Source organism: Heteronotia binoei, chromosome 12 (genome assembly GCF_032191835.1).
Source record: "Heteronotia binoei isolate CCM8104 ecotype False Entrance Well chromosome 12, APGP_CSIRO_Hbin_v1, whole genome shotgun sequence".
Classification (NCBI taxonomy): Eukaryota; Metazoa; Chordata; class Lepidosauria; order Squamata; family Gekkonidae; genus Heteronotia; species Heteronotia binoei.
Window position 1 is genome coordinate 60521214 of NC_083234.1, and position 20615 is coordinate 60541828.

The window sequence follows — 20615 nt, forward strand, 5'->3', positions numbered from 1 at the left end:
GAAATTCAGGAATATGGATTTTCTGGGTAGTACCACCTTAATGGGGGGTGTGGGAAGAGTTGCACATTTGAAGGTTTTCCCATAAGAACAAAAACATAACACGTTAGCATGCCAGTGAAAAAGCTAGTTACAGCTCTTTCCTTGACATGTTAGTTTTCTATAAGCAGGGAGGATGGGTTTCTGCCTCCCCCTTTCACAAGTACACAATCATGCAGTTCCCTGCCTGGTTTCTGGAGTGGAATGATTTGGGGGAAGGGGGGGAGGAATCAGTACCACTTGACTTTTGCAGATCATATTAAATGGATCTTTTTAATTGAAATCCAGAGACTAAAATTATGTGTGGGAGCAGCTGCACCAGCTGTTTGATTGAATTTAAGTAGCTCTTCCAGCTGCATTCCTCTGAAATGCATATAACGTTACCGTATTCCCTCCCCCTTTCTTTTGCCCAGCTCTCTTGATCTGTACTCCAGATGCATTCAGTGCCATTGGAAATAGGAGCTGTCTGACTCCGTAGACATTTTTGGCTGGAACCCATTCTAGCAGGCTTGCATAATGTCATGATATAGGAGGCCAAAGCTGGCATGCCTCATTGTGACTGCTTTGCGGAGCCAATACTGGGGGTGAAGTCACTAGTCCTTTTGTATTGAGCACGGCTCATGTCAAAAAATGCAGTTTTGTGTGTATATTTCATTTATACTCCACCTTACTCCTCAAGGTGGATCCAAAATAGCTGACATTACTCTCCTATCCCACATTTTATCCTCACAACAACTCTTTGAGGTAGATTAGGCTGAAAACCTGTGACTGGCCCAAAACATATGAAGCTGCCTTATACTGAATCAGACCCTCAGAGGTCCATCAAAGTCAGTATTGTCTACTCAGACTGGCAGCGGCTCTCCAGGGTCTCAAACTGAGGTTTTTCATGCCTATTTGCCTGGACCCTTTTTAGTCGGAGATGCCAGGGATTGAACCTGGGACCTTCTGCTTACCAAGCAGATGCTCTATCACTGAGCCACTGTCCCTCCCCAAAGTTCCTCCAGTGAGCTTCCATGGCAGAGTGGGCATTCAAACCTTAGCTGCCCAGATCCTAGTTCAACCTTGAGCCACCACGGCACACTAAATGAGTTAGGCTGGAAATGTTATCCTGTCACAGCCAAAACATCCCTGATCTGAATGCAAGTGAAGTGCAAAAACTTTGCCCTCCTGGTATCGACATTTTCCACTTGGATTTTGAGCCCTGGACAGTTAATATTCTAGAAATGGCTCCGCTCTCTCCAGCCAGCAAAACAATTAAAGGAATCCTTTCTTTGCCAAGCAACAGCTTTCTTTCTCCAGGGGTAATCTTAATTGGCTGACAATCACTTCTGTAATACTACTTTCCATTGCAACAACACAAACAGCACCAAGACCAGAGCAGGAATCTTCCTTCCCTTTCTCCAGCTCTTCTTGCAGTAACTCAAAAGGGATCTGTACCCTACCAAGCATGTTTGGGTAGAAGAAAGTCACAGTTGTGAATTGGCAATTCAGTGTTCTGCCCCTGTTGAGGAACAGTTTCCTCCAGGCAACCATATTTGCCCTTACAAAATTGCAGCTGTGCTGCTGCAACTGCACCCATGGTGCTTGAATTCTTCCATGTAGTCCTGGGAAGTTCTACGCAGATAACTGTCCCTTCTCCAGACATCCCCCAGGGCTTACCACGGATGCTGCAGGATGGAAGAAACCAAACCAAGATGCATCATCTAGGTGTGGTGTGACTTAGATGCCTAATTCCTCTGGTCAGTTGAGCAAGAATCTCTGTGGGACATTTGCAGTATCACTTCCTGTTGCTCTTTCCTCCTTACTCGGACTTTCCGGAAAACTGATGCCAAAACCAAGAACGGCAGAAGTGGCAGGCCCTTGAAATTCCCCTCTAGAGTACTGTGTGTACTTTTCTGGGAGTGAGCTCATATTCCAATCATTTAGTTTGAATGGGTTTCCTTGACTTGGCCTCTGGGTTATCACTTCCGACTGGGAGCCTGTTGCAGTTATTTGACTCGCTCTTTATTGTCAGATGTGTTGCCACTGCAAGCCACAGGGGAGTCTTCCACACAGATTCCAAAGATTAATAGTAGCTTTGGGGTGGGGCCAGATTTAAGAGAACTGCCACCATCTAAAATTAAACATAGAATGGGTCTAGTCGAGGGGGGTTGAACTTATGAGGGCCAGATCTGACATAAATGAGACCTTGCTGGGCCAGGCCATTTGTGTCATAAAGTGCAATACCAGGTAGTGGAGATATAAATCTTATAGGGCACAGACAAACACAACTAAAGTGGGGTTTTTTTTAACTTAAAATAAAACATGCTTAAAACATTACCATGTTTGCAATATTTTAACAGTTTCTGATAACTGAGCCCTCTTGTTCTGAATTATTCCATCAAAATCTGGAGACAGTGTCTGTGCTGTAGCAATCTTGACTATGCTGTTAAGGTGTGTATCTGTAAACTGCAAGCCTACTTTTGATTTATTGAAATGGCTGGGCATTGTGAGCATAAGTGCTTTGTGTGCTGGTCAAGAACATGTGAAGGCACCATAGACTGAGGGATATGTGTTTATCTATAGAACTGTAATCTTCCCCAGAAAAGTAACTGCAACTTCTATGAGGCAGTGCAAGTATAGAGAGACAGTCAATATAGTGGGCACTATCAATTTACTATCTGAGAAGCCTGGATTCAAAATCTGCAGTCCACATAGGAAATGTGCGCCGGCCGAGTGGCAAAATTTGGGCATTTGCCTATGATGCCGGGCTGGGAGGGCCCAATTTGGCGCCCTGCCCAGCCTGGCGCCCTAGGCAAATGCATAGGGAGGGCCGGCCCTGCTTGTATTATTTTATTTAATTAAATTTTAAAACCGCCCTCTCCTATGGAATAGGGCTCAGAGCGATGTACATCAGTGTATGTATCCAAACTATGTTTACCCAGTGAATATAATGGGATGTGTTTCTAAGTAAGTAGGCAGTGATACTGACACTGAAACCTTTATCAGGCATTTGTTGATAAGAATCCAGATAATAGGAAGTAGGAGGCAATACAATTATATTATAAAAGAAAATGCCATTTAAAACTATAAACAACTAAATTTAGTATAAAATCAAGGATAGACTTAAAAAATGTTCCTGTCGATACGTCATTTCTTCCCTAAGCTGATAAACCTGTCCTACTCAGTTTGATTATTGCCCAACAGCGAAAATATGCAAGGAAATAATAATATTAATTGAGACATACTTACGAGTAGAGTAAAGGCATATTTGTTTAAAGTTTAAACAGCACAGATCTTACTTTCCAAGGCACTGGATTTCAGTCATAACTGTAAGATTTCAGCTGGGTGCTCTCCATGGAAACGTAAATGGTGGCTGTGCTAGATATCTTATAGTAGGGCTCTCTGAAATATGTTGCTAAAGCATACTAGGGTTAAGGAGAGCTTTATTCAAATCCTCCCACCCCCATGTTTTGCTGTTGAGTTCTAGATGAATATTGTTTGATCGTGCCAGATGCCAACCTCACAAACATGAAGACTGACTTTTTCTTGTTGACCCTAGCATCTAGTATAATGCCTTTGGATCTGGTATAATGCGGGGGTTCCACATGGTGGTAAAGGACCAATCCGTGAACACTGTGTGACCTTTTGTGTAGTGTTTTGGACTGGAATCTGTCAGTTCCACACTGGGTAATTTTAGACTAGACCGGGGCGGCAAAACTTGCTTAACATAAGAGCCATGCAGAATAAACGTAAGATGTTTGAGACTCTCAAGACATGAATGTCAGATGTCTGTGAGCAGGAAGGTAGGCAGGCAATAGATGGGTGGAAAGAAAGTAGCTTTAACTTTAAATGCATTCTCCAAGCCAGGCAATGGAGCAGTGGGAACTTTGAGAGCGAAACAATGTGTGTGAAAGAGCCACATGTGGCTCCTGAGCCACAGTTATGGCTTTTCCAGGACTAGACTCTTGTTCTGATGTAAATCCACCTCACGGGGTTGTTGTAAGGAACAAGTAAGGGAGTGGAGAATCATGTAAGTTCTCCTGTGCTCCTTGGAGGAAGAATGAGCTAAAAAGTAATAGATGGGTACAGGGCTTTTTTTTGCAGAAAAAGCCCAGTAGGAACTCATTTGCATATTAGGCCACACTCCCTGATGCCACCACTGTTTTGCACAGGGGGGTTGTAGAAAACCCCCGGCAGGAACTTATTTGCATATTATGCCACACCCCCTGACTCCAAACAGACTCTTAGAGGAGGTTTCCTTACAGGAGGGGGAATTCCTTTTCTGAGAGGGTTCTGTCTGCAATGCACACATGCTTGAAGCATTTGAATGGGGCTTTCATTGTATGTGGCGCTTTCATTGTTTAAAGTACTTCACACTACTTCTAACTCTTACAGTAGCCGTGTAAGGTAGGTCATTTTTATTATTCCCCATATTGCAGATGAAAGGACTGAGGTGTTATCCCAAATGCAGTTTGTTGCCCAAAAGTGGGCTGTCTCCTTTTTGTTGTTGTGGGGAATTAGCAGTTAGACAGGGGTTTTTTTGGGGGGTGGGGGTGATCTAGTGAGATCCTTCTACCAGAGTTTATGGGGACTTTTTCCTTAGAGAAAGGGTCTTTTTATTGAAAGTAGAAATGCTAATAAAGTAATGCACACGTACAGAAATAAATGCACAATGGAAAGCAAACACATAGACTAACAGAAATATAAGTAGTAGGAATTCAGGAAGATATTTGGTGAATTATAGATACCAATCCAGAAGAGGCAAGGTCTGGGGAGAAGAGCATCTTGGGTGTGCAGTTTGGGATCCAGGAACACACACACTCACACTGCATGGAGCAGAGCATGTCCAGTTATAGGGAACATACTACCTGATGGCCTGGTGACATGCTTGCCCCTTAGAAAAATATTCTGATGGGATTAGCTGGAAATAAAGCGATGTGTTGGGAAATGCTGAATAGCATTCCCAGGGACTGACAACTATCAGGAGGAACTCATGATATTGAGCATGAATGTAACTAACAGTTGCTTGACAACCCTCTGTTGTTGTAAGGGGACACTACGGGGGATGGCTGGAAGGTGTTAAGTGGTTTCATAATTATGGTAAACGCAGTGGGAACGGTCAGGTCACATAGGGAAGTGATTAATCTGAGGTGAAACAATGTCATTTCCTGGAAGCCCGTTTTTGCCATTGTGTATAGTCTTAAGGTTGTTAGTGGATAAACACATGACTTTACACCTACAAAATCTCTACCCAAACATGTCTCTGGCCTATATTTGCTGGCATCCATTTTGCATGACACCAGAACCATTTTGCAGACCAGACAGTGCCCAGTATATGAGATGAAAGGTGCTTGGACTTACTCCTAGGTGCCAAGTTCTCCTTTCAGCAGGAGGAGGGGTCTGGGACTAATGGAGTCTGAAGCAGAGGGGCTTGCCTATGAGTGGATTGTGGCAGAGGTGTGATTTGAACGGGACACATCCTGCATCACAACTTGTGCCACATCAGTTCAGCCAAGGGACACAATCAGCCTTTGGCTCCAGAAAGATTATTTTACTCGCAGCTGAGCATCATATGCAAAATCACAGAAGCCATAGGATGAGGGACTAAGCTCTGCCCTGTTGAATTCATCTGGTCTTCCCCATTACAGTCAATGCTAAGTGATCTGGTATATTAGCTAAACTTGAACAGTCTCAGAATTCTAGGTTTTTCTTGGTGAAGAAATCTTGATTTGTGTGTGTGTGTGTGTGCATTTTCTATGTTAAATTTAAAACTGAGTTGCACTGACCTTCCCAATGTCTGTGTCTGTCTTTTCCAGAAGGTTCTGACAATGGCCTTGGGATGTGTGGATGGCTGCTAGTCATCGTCTCCTTCATTTTGACCTTGGTGACTTTCCCCATTTCCGTCTGGATGTGCATAAAGGTAAAAAAAAAATGTATCTTGGAAAACATTCAAGGTGTGGAATTTCCCTCAATCGGTTTAAATAGCCCTTTCATCCTTAGGATAGGGTGTGCCAGTGACTGAGCTTTTTTAAAAAAAATCTTGGACTTGACGCATCTTATTCCGTGCACATGGCACTGCCTTGTACACAATCAAATATTTGGTCTACCATGGTCAGTACTGAGTGACTACCCAGACTTGGCAGTGACTCTCCAGGGTCTCAGGTTGAAGTCTTCCGCACAGGGCTTTTTTGTAGCAGGAACTCCTTTGCATATTAGGCCACACGTCCCTCATGTAGCCAATCCTCCTGGAGCTTACAGTAGACCTTGTACTAACAGCCCTGTAAGCTCTTGGAAGATTGGCTACAGCAAGGGTGTGTGGCCTAATATGCAAAGGAGTTCCTGCTACAAAAGAAAAGCCCTGCTTCCGCATCATCTGCCACTTGATACAACTGGGAATTGAACCTGAGAACTTCTTTATGCAAAGCAGATGCTCTGTCACTGAGCCATGACACACTTTCTTACATTCTTGCACAGCCTCAATTTGCCTCATCACCATGCAAGGAAGGGAGAAGGGGGTTTAAACCCTTCCACTTAGTTTTAAAGATATAGGAAACCTGCTTTCTCCTATTCTGCTATTAGCATTTTATAGCATTTCCTTTAAGTGAGTGAGCCAGTTTTTGATAGGTTAACCCCCTCTCCTTCCCTTCATGTACCCAGGGCTAACGGAGGGTACACAAACCTGCAGTTTTCTGTTTGAGTTCTGAGTTGTTCACATTTTGCAAAAGAGTAAAGGTTAAGGGGAATATGAACTGCTTCAAAAGGGCAATCTGGTAGCAGCCAGCTTCCTTGCTAGGTACTAGGCACACAAAAAGGGGGCCTCAGTGGAGTAACATGCCTTCAGTAGCCTCAAACATGCCACCACCTCTCTCTTGCATGCATACATACATACACGAACTCGCACACTCACTGCCTTTCTTGCAGGAGGGAATTGGGCATGATTCGTTCCTTCAGGCCTCTTTAATCCCACAGTGCCTGCATATCTGAATGGAGTGTGGGAAAACTGCAGTTCGTGGCATCCAGCACCCCTAATGCAGGGAGTGGAGCTCATCCTTGCAGTGTTGCAGAAACATCTGGGGCAGTCACCTGTTTCTTGGGTGCGTCTGCCAGGAGATATGCTTGTTTGCAGCTGCCCAGACATGCCAACCCTTGGTCTTAGCCCTGGGATGGTTCTGGCTCTGTCTTGGGCTTGTTTCACACACCAAGGAGAATGGGGTGACAGAAGTGGTAAAATGACTATTCATTGTAGTCTGCAGGTGGCAGATTCCAGATTGGAATGTCCCTTCACATGATAATACACTCCTTGCAAGTGGGAAACTGGCACTTCTTTCTTTCTACCCTGCCCTGCCTTTCTCCTCCGTGGGGTCCCAGAGTGGCTTACATTGTTGTTCTTTTCTCCTGTACTTACAGAGGCATTGCTGTTTTCTTCAGGGTGCTATTGAGAGTTTGCTCTTTCTGTTTATATTTTGCTCCTAATGGCTTGCCTGTGTTTTACATTGATTTTATTATTTGTACTCTGGGAGTGTGAGCTGAGGCGAGAAGAGTGATGTGATAAGCTGCTTCAGGTCCTCATCAGGGAGAACAGTGGGGTGTGAATAAAAAGTGATACAATAAAAATACTATGCGTAAGCATTTTTGTGGTCAAAACAATGCACTTTTTAGAATCATGATCCGGTTTTCCCCAGCCTTATACACACAGCATCATAGATACCAAATAAGGGAAGCAGAATAGAATCATGAGTTAGAAGGTATCTCCAGGGTTATCAGTCCTCTGCACAATGCAGGAAAATCACAAATACCACCCCCCACAAACACACCCTCATTGATCTGTGCTCCATGCTCAGAAGATGGCTAAAAACCCTCCAAGATCACTGATCTGGAGAAAAAATGCTTTCCCTGGGTGTGTAAAAAAGGACCACAAGAACTAAGCACTGATGCAACCCTTCCTGCCCTTCCTCTCATGGTTTGCCCAAGTTCGCAGAATCAGCATTCACTACTTCATTCAAGATGGAAGATGCGACACCCTGGAATATGGAAATCTGCTGTTGGCAGGCTCTTGGAGCCAGTTTGTATGACTTGGAAGTGAAATTCGGAGTGAATCATGGCTGATTCAAGTCAACCGAGAAACATTTGCCTTACATTTTAATTGTTGTTCTTAATCTTGTGAGCTGCTTTGGAAATTGATTTTAATGGGAAAGCTCAGTGCAGTTATAACCTGTTTGGGGTTCTACCTCCAACTCCCATACTTCCTCATAGCATAAAATTGCATTTTATCATTCCTGTCTCGAAATACATATGCTGATATAATCTTTTTGGTTTTAGAAACCTTCATGTTGCTTGGAGGGTTACCTTTTTCCTTCTTGATCAACAGTTGGGAATAGTTTACACAGCTGGCAGAATGGGAATGGTTTTCCTTGCTTGTACAGATGGTGAATTGCATGTTTGAATGCTCCTTTCTATGGGTGGGTGAGGGGAGTCACTGTAAATAGAAAACTACCACCTTGGGAGAAGAGTTGAGCCTACCTTTTTGATGTACTGCTGTTCTAAGTGAAGGGAAGCTAATTTTATGGGGATAATTTAAGCTTTATTTATTTACTAGGTTTATATTCTGCCCTATAAAAAACGGGTTCAGGGTGGCTCACAACAATTAGGATATAAATAAATAACAATAACGTATAATAAAAGCCAAGTTAAAATAGACACACAATCAAAGCAAGATGGTAGCAAACAAGATAAAACTCCAGGGCACTCCTTAATGCCTCCTGCATGATGATTAGTCCAAGGATATATTTCACTATAACTTTTACTGCCATCCTGCCACTTGAAGCAGTACAGTCTACAAAGAAGCCCTTTCCCTCTTGATTCTTCTGATTTGGCTCCAAGAGCGTGCCAGCAGCAGTTTTCCATTTTCTAGTGCACTGCATCTTCCATCCTGAATGAAAAAAAATATATGGTTGCCTAGAAACCTTATGGAATTACCTGTAATCTTTTTCTGAGCTGTTACAGCTTTAGCTTCTTAACAGAGCCCCCCCCCCAATACATGGGTTGCATTCAGATGTAACACCAACTCTTTGTTACTATGGGAATGGAAATCCACATAGTGGTGCATAACCTCTTCTTGTCGCTCATGACACACCAACAGATATGGTGACTTCCTGGTTTCCAAAAAGCAACAGTTGTTATGATGCCCTGGTCAGACAAATCAACACACGGGAGTTTGTTCTTTCGCCTGCAAACCAAAATTAAAACTGGGCTTCAGAATCTGGGTCTGTAGCTAGGGGAACACACCAGGATTTGTTATTCTATCCAAATGGAACCCTGAGGGTTGGGTTGTCTGTTTCCTTTAAATTTATCTTTCGGATGTGAATATACAATGTTTCTGGTTTACATTTAGTTTCTTGCTTTTAGCGCTAATAATTGTACAATAAATGTAATAAAGAACTTTCCAAAACAAATGTATACCACAATCAACCCATGGTGCAATAAAAGTAATCTTGAATTTCATTCTTATAGCCAACCAAAACATATTTCCAAATCAGCAACAGATGAGAGAATGCTGGCTTGTAATCCTTTCTGGAACATTATAAGTTTTAGCCATTTTACATATAAAATGTCTGTACTGTTTCTTCTTCCCTTGTGCTCTCTGTTATCACAGTATTCTAATTTAGCCCTTTTCTCTAGCATCCAGAGCAGCAGAGGCATCCATGTTCTTTTCTGTATACTTTCGTGCCTATGCTCCCTGTAAATGTTGTACAAAAGCTTAACACAAAGAGCCTGAAAGATGATTTTATTTTTTCCACACAGTGGTTAAATTTCCCCCCCACTTATTGTTCTATTTGCAGATAGTGAAGGAGTATGAACGAGCCATCATCTTCAGACTGGGGCGTATCTTAAAAGGAGGTGCAAAAGGGCCAGGTGAGTGTTACATTAATATCAGCCGCGTGAGATAACTTTTGTGTTTGCCAACAATATGATAGCACTTGGCAGGATACAACATAACATGCCTTCTCCAGACAGGGCTTTAAACAGATGCTGCCCAGGTTCCTAAAAAGTGTGCAGTTGCTTCATCATGCACCCAAAGTTTGAAACTTGTATCATTTAATGGACCGGGATCACCAACCTGACCCTTCTCCTCCTGTTCTTCTGCACCCTACCACCACCTGTATTTTCTCCCAACTTGACCAGCAAAGATTTCTTGGAACCCCTGACCGGGGTGGCGGGGAGGGTTAGCAGTAGAAGGGCAGCTGGTGGAGGGGAAGAGTTTAAGCACCCCCTTTTGACTTTTGCCCTGCAAATCTCACTCTCTCACACAAACACATACACTGCTTGCCCTTTGCACAGCGCCAGCTAGTATGACAGCTTGGGATCCTGCTGTCGAGTCTTTGTGTTTTGTGTTAAAGGGCAGGCAGCTCTCAGAATCAAGGTGGGTTCCGAAAGCACTTCGTAATAGAGGAAGAAGAAGAAGATATTGGATTTATATCCCGCTCTCCACTCCGAAGAGTCTCAGAGCGGCTCACAATCTCCTATATCTTCTCCCCCCACAACAGACACCCTGTGAGGTGGGTGGGGCTGGAGAGGGCTCTCACAGCAGCTGCCCTTTCAAGGACAACCTCTGCCAGAGCTATGGCTGACCCAAGGCCATTCCAGCAGGTGCAAGTGGAGGAGTGGGGAATCAAACCTGGTTCTCCCAGATAAGAGTCTGCACACTTAACCACTACACCAAACTGGCTCTCCTAGTTGACCTACAGTCAACGGGAGGGGGTGTCAAGCCCCACAGACCATCCTTGGCTACATTAAGATAGCTCTTCTAAAATCTATTTACTGTCTGTACTTGTTTGAGCTTGTCTCTTAGCGCTAAAAACCTAACTATGAAACTCAAAGGAGGTTACTCAGGAGCCAGCTTTAAATGAAATTCCATGTGAGGAAAAACGTGGAAGTGTGAAGTTTGGTTTTAAATCCTTTATATCCCCTTCTGCCCACTTCTCCTTCCCAGATGGCATTTTATTGGCATGATCTATATATATATAGATATATTGTTTTCCAGCAGAAAAAGTGCTTGGTTTTCAGTGAGCTGTGTGGTTTTATTTAATTATAGCTATTTAATTCTGCGTTTGAGTTCAGGCTAGCTTGCAGCAGTTGAATTGTAAGTACTGGCTTCACACAAAGATGAAGAGAGGTTTCAGCTATCAAAAGATGAAGGTTACAAGAAGAACTACAGAACAATAGTTACCAACAGCTAAACCCAGAGCACAAGCCTAACCACAGCCACCAAGCCAGAAACACCTAGGCCAAAGCAGAGAAGCAGGAAGTTTATGTAAAAACAACAATGCTCTGCAGAATTGTTCACCATGCTATGCTCCCCTGTAATTTTTATGTCCTTCTCATGTTTTCCTACAAATTCAGCTAACCTGGTGGCTTGTGGTTCTGCCTTGGCCAGGACTACTCAGGAAAATTTGTGCTTGCAGAATCCTGTTGCTTACCTTGAATTTTCTTTTTCTTCACCATCCATCAGGTTGTCTTGCAAACGCAAATGTTCCTTTCACCTCTGCTCAGAAGTCACCTCCTGACCAGAAATAAGTGTGGCCTTCCATTATAAGGGTGACCTTATAATCTCCACATATCCTAACCATATCATTCCGGGGAATAAAAACAATAAGGGCAGAAGTGACTTGAACAGCAGAAATGTTATTTTGCTTCAAAGTGTCCTGTTCTGCCTCTGTCTCTTGTGAAGCGCCTGCTTCCCACTATTTTTGTAGTCTTTTCAAATAAATGTCTTGGGAGTGGTTGTAGCTTGTGCTGAAACAGTAGAGAATTCTTTGGAATGGGTCAGATATAAAAGTAATCTGCGTTTCTTCTTAGGACAGGTTTTTTTCCCCCTGCACCACATTTAATAATCTGATTTTCAGCCTCTCATTCTCTTTCTCTCAAGTCAGAGTTCTTAATTCGAAAAAACAAAAGTGATCTCTCAGAGCCCTTTTCCAGAACCACTGTCCCCTCAAAAGGTTACAGAAGGGTAGTTGCTTCTTCAAAGCTGCAAGGAATTCTGACACATTTCTCCTTTGGCCCCTGAGGGGGAATCAGTATTGTTCCATGAAGAAAATGTTAGTAGGCACAAAATGGCCTTTCAACATTTTAATAGTCTCTTTAAAATCCATTTATCCAGGTTCTTGTGATGCCCATTGCCAGCTGATCAGCAAAAGGCCTGGCCTGCTCAGTATGGCCAGGGCTTTTTTTGAGCAGAAACGCACAGGAACACAGTTCCGCCTGGCTTGGCATCAGAGGGTGTGGCCTAAAATGCAAATGAGTCCCTGCTTGACTTTTTCTAAAAAAAAAAGCCCTGGGTATGGCTGTTAGAGTTGCCAGGTCTGTGTTGGGAAATACCTGAAGATTTTGGAGTTGGGCTTGAGGACAACGGGGTTTGGGGAGGGGAGGGACTTCAGTATGGTATAATGCCATAGGCCTCACCCTCCAAAACAGCCATCTTCTCCAGGTGAAATGATCTCTGTCACCTGGAGACCAGTTTGAACAGCGGGAGATCTCTGGCCACCATCTGGAAGTTGGCAACCCTTCTACTTAATGCACTGGTGGGAAACCTTCCCTGATGGAGAGAAACACAATCAGTTATCCTTGCCTCCATGTTGAGCTGCTGTAAAAGACATAGCTATATTGGTTGGTTAAAAAGTTGGCAGCCTTACTCCCAGATGACATGTAAGTGGGTCTGTACCTTTGTGAACATTTCCTTTTTCTTTGCTTCGACCTAGAAGTTTCTACCTTGGCAGCTGTAGTTAACAGGGTATTCCAGGCCTAGTTGTTAGTAGTTGTTGCTGTGTAGTTCTTGTTACCTTCTAGACTTCAAGGAAGTCTTATTGAAGTCTTCTGGACTTCAAGGAAGTTAGCTGAGAGTTCACATTATGATTGTGTGAAGCCAGTACTTAACAGAATTATCTCTGGGAGTTTTATGAAAGAGGAGGCTTCTATGAGAGAGAGAGAGAGCGCGCGCTACTTATGAATGCGGGGAGGTTTCCAGTTCAGTGACAAAGAGGAAGCCTGTGTTCAAGGACTGGAACAGTATTTTAAAAGAAAAGGGAAAAAAGTGCAAGCTTGTGTTGGACAGTAACTGCTGCCCCTGCATTGTGCACAGAAGGTTCCCGCTTTATTTCCCAACATTTTCATGTTAATAGATCTTCTATGTTAGGGAAGGGCAGTAAAATGTCTCAGGTGGCATCTCTGGAGATCCGTTGATGGAGAGACAATATGGAGCTTCACAGACCAGCGTTCTGATTCTGTACAGCATTACATACCCATGTGTTCAATTATCATGGATGTCACATCCCCACCACCAGTGTTTTATGGTTGTATTTTTTTTCCTTTCCTACAGGCCTGTTTTTTGTCTTGCCTTGTACGGACAACATTATCAAAGTGGATATGAGGACAATATCCTTTGACATACCGCCGCAAGAAGTACGTATTCCCTTTCTTAGGTTGCCTTCTTTAAAGAGAGGCTGTCTCTCAGTGGGGGAGCATCTGCTGGACATGCCGAAGGTCCCAGGTTCAACCTGCAGCATTTCCAGTTAAAAGGGCCACACGCTTTCATTGCTTCCTCCATCCAGTTTGGGAAATCCCTTGGCCAGGGGTCCTTTTGTAGAAAAAGAGGTGCCAGAGCTCATTAGCACAACTGATTTGCATATGCCACGCACCTGCCATCACCAGAAGGTGCACTAAATTATATCAATCAGCATTTGCTTTAAAATGCTTCTTGAAGTATAATTGCCATAATAAAAGCTTACTCCTATAATACTTTTTAAATTACTTCCTCCTATGTGGCCACAGTGGCATGATGAAGATTTCCATCTGTCTGCTTTATATGTTTGGGTTCTTTTCTTTTCCTATTTTTTGTGAGAAAAATATTAGAAAGTTTGTCAGATCTTAGAGTTCAGCAAAATTCTCGCAGGGGGTTTGAACAATGTAGCCCAGAAGCAAGTATTTGTGGGGGTGGGGTTACTAAAGAAAGCACAATAAAATTTAGAGGTTCCGGAGCTCCGCTCCTATGAGCTCCTGCCCAAAATGAGGCCTGTCCTTGGCAGTTGTTTCCAAGTTAAAATTAAAATGTTGGAAGAGCCAGCTGAAAATCTTCTATAGCATATGTCTGCTTCTGTATTTCTCTTGATGGTACACAGAGGCTTTCTCAAAGTCTGGACTGGGCAACCCTGTCATCTGTCAGAGCCAGTGTGATGTAGTGGTTAAGATCAACAGACTCTAATCTGGAGAACAGGGGTTGATTCCCCACTCTTCCTCCACATGAAGCCTGCTGGGTGACCTTGGGCCAGTCACAGTTCTCTCAGCACTCTCTCAGTTTGGGAAATTACCAGGTTGCCTGTTGTGGGGAGAGGAAGGGAAGGTCAGTGTAAGCTGCTTTGAGACTCCTTAATGCAAAATAAGAAACCACCAAACATGAATCACAACAACAAGTAACAAAATGCAAAACTCTAATATTGTGAAAATATCCAACCAGTGGCTTACAGCCAAATAATAACTTAATAACTCACGGGAACCAAAAGTAAGCACATAAATATAAATAAAATAAGTGCACTGTTTCCCCAAAAGAAACAATTATATGTCCATCAATGCAGTCCGTAGACTTCCAAATCATTCATACAAGGAGACAACAATGAATCAGCCAAATGAAGACACCTTTTCCGGATACTGGAGAATGTTTCAATAAATTTTTCTTCACTTCATGTGGCTGTTGTGATGGAACCCAATCTCAGTATTTGCTAACATCAGACATAGAGCTCATATTAGAGTATTGCATTTTGTTAATTGTTGTGATTCATGCTTGCCTGTTTCTTGTTTTGCATTCCTCACCCTGAGCTCTCCCTTGTTTGTTGAGACTCCTTAAGGCAGAGAAAAGTAGAATATAAAAACATGCTTTTCTTCTGTCAGAATTGGAACAAGTTTGGCTTAGCGTGTTATGTTGTTGAAGTTGGAAATGGTTGTCCATCATCCTCAAGGAATGCTGCCTCTACAGCAGTTTCCATAAATTGTTACTTGGGGTCATCTTTGCTTGACTTCAGCTGTTTTTGTGGTTTCAGAAGAGAGATTATTCAGTAATTTGTGGTTTCCAGGTAGCTGAAAAGATACAGCGATCAACAAAGTGGGGGTTTTTTGTTTCCTGATACTTGAAACTTCCTGATAACTCCTAAGCAGGCTTCCCTGGGGCCTGCAGGCCTCACTAGGCCCAGGATCATGACAAACCAGAGCAAGTCCATCGTGTAAATGTGACCCCGGGATTAAGTCTGAGTGTGTGCTTTTGGGCCTTGCGTTCTATAGGCAAAGAATTCCCTTTTTCCACTGTAGAAAGGCACCTGTTTGGTTTAGTGAAGCCATTTGCAAACTCCCCAGCCACTTCTGTCAAAGCAGACAACTTGCAGTAACAGCCAGATCTATCGGTCCTGCTTTCCATCCACTCAACAGGCCTGCCAGTCACCAGCTATAGGCTTCTGTAGGCAGCAGCTGTCGCAGAACAGACAAAAGGTTAATTGGCTGGAAAACCCAATAATGGTTAGGCATAATGTGTTTTCTGTTGCAGATGTACTGTGATGGAGCCACCTCCCCTCTCACTTTCCTGTTGGCTCATTGGTTGGCTCCTCCTCATTAGGTTAAAATGTGCTTGTGTGTTTGTGTTTTGTTTGGGGGGGTGGTTTAGCAAATTTTCATTTGCAAACTGTTTTAGGTTGGAGGGAGGAGGCCTGTCCTCACCTTGTTTTCTTCTTCTGTTGCAACACTATTGCCCCAAGCAGGGCTTTCCCCCCGTTTTTTAAGCAGGAATCCTTTGCATGTTAGGCCACAAGCCCCTGATATAGCCAATCCTCCTGGAGCTTACAGTAGGGCCTCCCAAGAGCTTCTGTACCATGGAAACAGAGCCAGGAGGCTGCAATTATGTTGCTCATATTACTTAGAATACAAACATTGGTGTTGGTTGGATGTAGTTAAATAATGGGTTTAACCATGGCTTTTTTTTGTAGCAGGAACTCCTTTGCATATTAGGTCAAACACCCCTGATGTAGCCAATGTTCCTGGAGCTTACAGGAGACCCTGTACTAAGAACCCTGTAAGCTCTTGGAGGACTGGCTACCAAATATGCAAAGGAGTTCCTGTTACAAAAAAAGCCCTGGGTTTAACTACATTATTAAGTTATTAGGGTTTGATGCCAAATAACCTAAAGTGAGATCATCCCACTTGGAGAAATTTTGCCTGTTTCAGCAAGCGTTCTATGTTCTTGAAAAGGATTGGGGATGGAGGGACAGAGAGAGAATTTCTATTTTATTTCAAAGTTAACACAATCATTTTTGGTGCTCTGTATTAATATGAACATAGTATTCAAGTCACAGTAGTAGCAGCTGTTCTCTGTTCTGGGTTACTCAGATCCCATCTGGAGTACTGTGTCCATTTCTGAGATTACACTTTAAGAAAGATATACACCAATTTTAACAGGTTCAGAAGAAGGCAGTGGGAGATGGTCAGAGGTCTGGGAAATGAGTCTTACGAGGAAAGGTTGAAGAAACTTGGGTATGTTTAGCCTGGAAAAGACTGAGGTGTGTCTATTTGCATACTTCAAATATTTGAAGGGCTGCCACATAAAAGGCAGACTGCACCTTTTCCCTAATAACTCCACAATAAAAAGAGTACTGAGATGCTTTTTTGAAAGAGAGAGAGAGAAAGAAAGAAAGAAAGAAAGAAAGAAAGAAAGAAAGAAAGAAAGAAAGAAAGAAAGAAAGAAAGAAAGAAAGAAAGAAAGAAAGAAAGAGAGAAAGAGAAAGCTGGGTACTATATATTGTTACAATAAATGGTTATAATTCTTTAGCAATAATTTTTAAGGTATTGGGGAAAAATTTCAGTGTGCTGGTAGAGGGGAGGAATCGTGACTTCTGAGGCAAGGAAAATGAAACCTATGTGGGTGAGTCCTGCAAAGATGAACATCTTCCATTCCAAAAAGCATCAAAAGATGCTTTTGATGCTATGTGGAAAGGGACAGATAACAGCAAAGCTGGGGGAAGCACAGAAGTAGGACAAATGTCAGACGATGTGATGCAGATGTCTCTAAAAACACCACTGCAGTAAGAAAGGCAGAGTGGAAATATTCATGTGGGAACAGCCCAGCCGAATGTGTAAACCAAAACTCAGCGAAGAGTGGCTTTACGAGGTCACCCAGGAGCCCCACCTCTGGTGTTTTGATCTGTGGTTTTTTCCCCTTCGCCCCCATCATTAAGATCTCAACATACTGGAGTGACTCAGCCCATGATTTGAAGGACATCTGATCCAGGGCTGGGCAGCTTGATAATCACGGAGGGACAGGGGAAATCGTGATGATGGAGACTCCAGTGTGACCGCAAGGCCTTTAACTTTGCACACAGTTTTTAATCTAATTGCAAGGAAAGTAGGAGGAAAAGGGTGGTGGGGGAAGCTTAATAGTGACACATTTGCAGCCAAGACATTACGCCTAATGACAATTAGGTTTCTGGCCAGTTATCTTCCCCTGGCGCCCCAATTTATGAGTTCTGTGGGGGAAGGTTAGCACTGTCATCTCTGATCAGAAAGAGCACATGGCTGAAAGTGTTCCCTTCTCATCCAGCTTCTTTCCACTAACTTTTTGCTGCTTATCAGGTTGCCGCATGGCTTCCTGGACATCGCTCCTTTCCCCTTTTTAAATGGGCAATTGGAACATAGACACCTGGAGCTTCTCCCAGGCCTTTTCGGTCCTGTCCCTGCTTCCCTCCTGCTAGAGTAAACAGGCGCAGCGGGCAAGAGGTGGAGAGGAACAGGTGAAAGAAGCTGCAATTCCGGATTAAGTGGCACATTTTTAAAAGATAATCTCCAGGTTGCAAACTGGCAGCTCTGCTTCCTTGTGGGTAGAACATAGTCCTTTCCAAAAGCCACCAGACTCCTGTCTTCTGATTCTTTGACCAATTTCTCACTAGGCTTGTTCTGGTCTCAGAGCCCTTTTCCCCGGCTCTTCTGTCTGATTTCACACAAGCTGCCGCTGGGCTACAACTTGCCCCGCCTCTTTCCCGTGGCAAGCAAAAACCAGTTTTCAGAGGAGCTTGCTTGCCACGGGAAAGAGGTGTGGCAAGTTGCAGCCCCACAGCAGCTTGTGTGAAATCAGACAGAAGCACCGGGGGAAAAGGGCTCGGAGACTGGAACAAGCCTAGTGAAAAACTGGTCTTTCTCTCCCCTTTTTACTATCCGGCCTGCTCAATCTAAGACCCCCCTATGACTGACTGCAGGCTTTAGGAAGCCCTGTGCAAGTGTCTTTCCAGATCTTTTGCCTCACGACGTCCTCCACCCCATCGTGCCCAGCTTCTCTCACCTCGTGGCTCTGTTCTTCCTTTCCACTCCTGTCGTAGCTGCCTCTCCTCGCTATTGCAGCATCTTTCTTTTCCCACCATCACCTGTCCCTCCCAAGGGCAGCTATACTGAAGAGGGCAAGATGTGACTCCTTTCTGCCCCACAAATACCAAGAAGTCTAAAGAGAGTCCCAAAGAGGCTCTGCTCTTTTCAGTGCCACTTCTGCTGGGAAATAGTTTCAAGTGGGGTAGCTTTGCTGGTCTGCCATGGAAGAGCAAGATTTGAGCCCAGGAGAATCTCAAAGATCAGTAAGATTTCCAGGGTAGAAGCTTTTGTGAGCCAAAATTCTTTGTCAGATATGCTGATCGGATGTTGGGAGCTTCGATTCTCGAAAGCTTATATTCTGGAAAGTCGACCCTCCAAGGAATGCCAGGGGTATGACGCAAAGGCAGACAATGGCATACCACCTCTGAAACATCTCTTGCCTTAAAAAAAGGCTAGCTCGCCACCTAGTGGTGCATAATGCTAAAAGAGCTTGAACTTTTTGGCTGCCGGACAATCTTAGGATCTCCTGGCTATACTACACACAGTGCTGTACGATAATAATAATTAATCTTGATGGACTTGAAGGTGCTTCTGGGCTCCAAACTTCTGCTGGGAAATAGGATGTTGTCTCCAAGGCCCTTCCTCCTGCAGGTATGGAGGGCCAGCACTGATGGGGCTTTAAGGAGCATGGGCACTGCGCCCTGCTGCCACCCCAAGTGCCCCTTCACTTGCAGTGCCTCATTTCCCACTGCTGGGAGCAATGGAGACAGTGGTGTGTGATGCTCTCAGAGCTACTTTTTTTGCTGTACTGGTCTCCCTCTGCTCTTTCTTCCAGAAAGGGCCAGGTGTGCATGCTCTTGGGAGGTGGGGCATGATTCTTAGTGGTGGGGGAGCCACTGGTGACCTCTTGCCCAGGGCAGCCAGCCCTGGGTATTAGTGCTTAAATGACCTAATGCCCAAATGACTGACAGTTCCTTGCAGAACTGTAACTACTTTTTCCTTTTGCACTGTATGCTCAGTAGCTTGCTGGGAATAGCCAGCTTCCAGTTGGTGCTCCTGGCCTAGGAGGAGGCCTCCGCTCGGAACGCTTTGGCCAGCTGTAGCTTTCCCCCCCCCTCTCCCTTCCACACCCGCTAAATGAAATCTAGCATTCCCTTCCAGGAGCGTGATTAGATTATCCCAAAATCTGTTTGTGTTGTATTTACTAGCAAATGAAATACGGCAGGGAGAAAATCTAATTGCTCGATTGCTGTTTTTTTTTTAAATGGAAAGGGAGACAGTAAATTTATTATCATAGCTATTGATGCCCTGCATGGAGCAAGCTGGGATCCTGCAAAGTGTTGTGTTAGCAGAATTCCTACTACAGTTGCTTTTTGTTCCCTCCAAACATTTTTTATTTGCCTGCCTTTCTTTTGGTTGCCATTGTTTCCTTCCAGTTCTTCTGTAATGTCCATCTTCTCCACAAAGTCTTGCTCGGACCTTGCCGCTTTAGACTTATATCCAACTAAAACTAAATCCACGTTCTGTTTTAACTGCAGTCAGGACCTCTTGGTTCCCATCCTCCTCCTCTCAAAATTTCAACAGCAAGATCTTTGAAACAGGGACCTATCTCTTTTTGCTTATGCGTCTCTGTAAAGAAGAGAAGAAGAAAAAGAGGAGATTGGATTTATGCCCTGCCCTTCACTCAGAGTGGCTTACAATCCCCTTCTCTTCCTCTCCCCACAACAGACACCCTGTGAGGTAGTTGAAGCTGAGAGAACTCTTGAGAACAGCTCTGAGACAACTGTGGTTGACCCAGGGTCACTCAGCAGTTGCATATGGAGGAGTGGGGAATCAAACTTGGTTTTCTCAGATTAGAGGCCGTGCACTTAACCACTACACCAAACCAGCTCCAAAGGGTTGGGGCATAGATGTAGAAAGCTTCCATATATTTATATGTTCGTACTTTACAAACTAACAAGACCATTTAGCTAAGTTGTCTCTACAGCCAAGATCCCCAACAAGGCAGCTACTGATGTGTTCCCTGGCACCCGCTTGCTTCTTCCTCAAGGCAAAGAGCCAGTTCTGGCTTCCTGCTATCTCTCTGGAGCAGAAGGTCTTTGGAAGACCACAGGGATCATTATCTCTGGGTCTTCAGGTAGTGTCCTTGAGTCAGCCTCCTCTCCTAATATCCTCCAGGCCTCCAATAGGGGTCAGTCGCCAGAGGTCAA

The 20615-nt window shown here is 43.9% G+C and overlaps 1 protein-coding gene across 1 annotated transcript in view; it reads left to right on the top strand.

Moving 5' to 3' along the window:
* Positions 1-20615, top strand: part of STOM (stomatin) — a 34532-nt gene that overhangs the window by 3670 nt on the left and 10247 nt on the right. The window contains exons 2-4 of the mRNA XM_060250957.1: positions 5835-5938; positions 9858-9930; positions 13394-13476. Coding sequence (XP_060106940.1) covers positions 5835-5938; positions 9858-9930; positions 13394-13476 — 260 coding nt within the window. The remainder of the gene's footprint in view (positions 1-5834; positions 5939-9857; positions 9931-13393; positions 13477-20615) is intronic.